The 1703-nt window shown below is 42.6% G+C and overlaps 1 protein-coding gene across 1 annotated transcript in view; it reads left to right on the top strand.

Annotated features, from left to right (window-relative positions):
- Positions 1-1537, top strand: part of zswim8 (zinc finger, SWIM-type containing 8) — a gene marked incomplete at its 3' end in the record, with an annotated part of 20503 nt that extends 18966 nt beyond the window's left edge. The window contains 1 exon segment of the mRNA XM_014001384.1: positions 1418-1537. Within this exon segment, the coding sequence (XP_013856838.1) occupies positions 1418-1537 (120 nt within the window).
- Positions 1538-1703: the final 166 nt, after the last annotated feature.

Raw genomic sequence — 1703 nt, 5'->3', positions numbered from 1 at the left:
GTAATATTCAGGGGTACAAATTATTTTACATTTAATACTAAATTCTTCATGTTTTAACAAATCCCCTTTATCATTTATCAAATGAATAATGGCCCAAATTTGTTTTTCCATGATCCATCCGTCCATGAATATTGATTTTCTTCTTCTGCATTTTAATTCCAGACGTCACATACAGCAGTGAATTGTGGGTAATACGCTTAGCCGAAGTCTGCTGTCGTGGAAATATCCACTAAGGCCGAAACACGTGAATAAAAGAAAGGTGCACTGCGAGGTTTGGTCGTCAGATGATTTAAAAAGGTTCGCACATGCAAASATGAGCAGCAACGCAAAGGTCCGATCAGAGGTCCCACCACGTAGCTACTGAACTAGCAACAGACAGGAAATGCAAATATGGTTCCGGGTGGAGTCCGTGAACAGCCAATCACAAAGTTAAAGGTTTAYAGCGGGATCAAAATGAGAACAGACATCAGTGGCATCTTTCAATCATAGGACAGATTATAATAAATGTAGCAGTTATCAGAGAGATACAGAATATGTCAAGGTAATGTGAACTTAGCAGTCAGGCAAAGTTATATAAGTTATTTCCGCACATCTGCAAAAATGCAGACTGCGTGGAAGGGCAGAAATGGTACTCAAAATGGGTGGGACGAAGGGCGGATGTGGAGAATGTGGGACASACTGCGCACTCAAACCCTTCAACATGAACAAGCATTTGAAGTGCACAAGGGAACGAGGGTGGGAGTGTGGGTATTGGGACAGGGCCTTTGTCCGAAACCTCCTGGCCTGCCTGCTCAGCTTAAACTCAAGCTGTGTCGTCTCCTAAATGTAGCAGGGGTGAATCCAAAACCTGTCCACGATCTGGTTATGGAGACACGTTTGGCCGAGGCCAAAAATGAGAGTTTTGTCCCAAACTTTAGTTTGTGAAAATGGGGGAAATTTTGACCGTTATCTCACTTTTTTTTCGTCTCCAACTGGTCGCCTACAGTCGCAGCCCAGAGAGATGCTAGCTTACGGTCCTCAGGGTTTCCTGTTTGCTTCTGGCTCCTTCACCAAACTTGATGGAGCACATGTTGAAATCCTGCTTTGGAGATTCTCTTACATGAAAACATTGTCGTGTCATGCTCTATGTCCAGGTTTCTGACCTACAATGGCGTTCCTCAACCTCAGCTTTGCAGCAGGCAGCTCATCCAGATAATAAATTTAAGCCTCTCACATCTGTTTCTGTTCTACTTGATGACTCTAGTTTCAACCTACAAATGTAGTCATTACTGGTTATTTAAACGTCTGACTTTAGTCCCAAAACACTCCTGGACACACATGCTGAACCAAGAAGGCTCAGTACTGCTTTAAAGATGAAGGATTGATGCAACGAATGTGTTTCCTTCTGGTAAAATGCTCCATCTCTGATTCTCTGAAGGCATGCTGGCGTTGGAGATGCTGGGCAGGAGGGCTCACAACGACCATCCCAACAATTTCTCCAGAAGCCCGCCGTACACAGAAGACGTCAAATGGTTGCTGGGCCTCGCTGCGAGGCTTGGTAAGTGACCAGTCAGCAAATAAGACTCCTCCTTTTATACTGATTTTATTGGACTAAATKAATATGTTAGCTTTGACCTGTTCCAAATAATTTGTTTTAATGTGTTTGTTGGAAGTTTTTTTTATTTCAGTTCAGTTAGTTTTATTCATTTCTTTTAAAAAAACAA

This window comes from Austrofundulus limnaeus, unplaced genomic scaffold (genome assembly GCF_001266775.1).
Source record: "Austrofundulus limnaeus strain Quisiro unplaced genomic scaffold, Austrofundulus_limnaeus-1.0 Scaffold0, whole genome shotgun sequence".
NCBI classification, from domain to species: domain Eukaryota; kingdom Metazoa; phylum Chordata; class Actinopteri; order Cyprinodontiformes; family Rivulidae; genus Austrofundulus; species Austrofundulus limnaeus.
The sequence above is the reverse complement of the archived record's forward strand: the minus strand, read 5'-3'. Positions and strand labels throughout refer to the sequence as shown.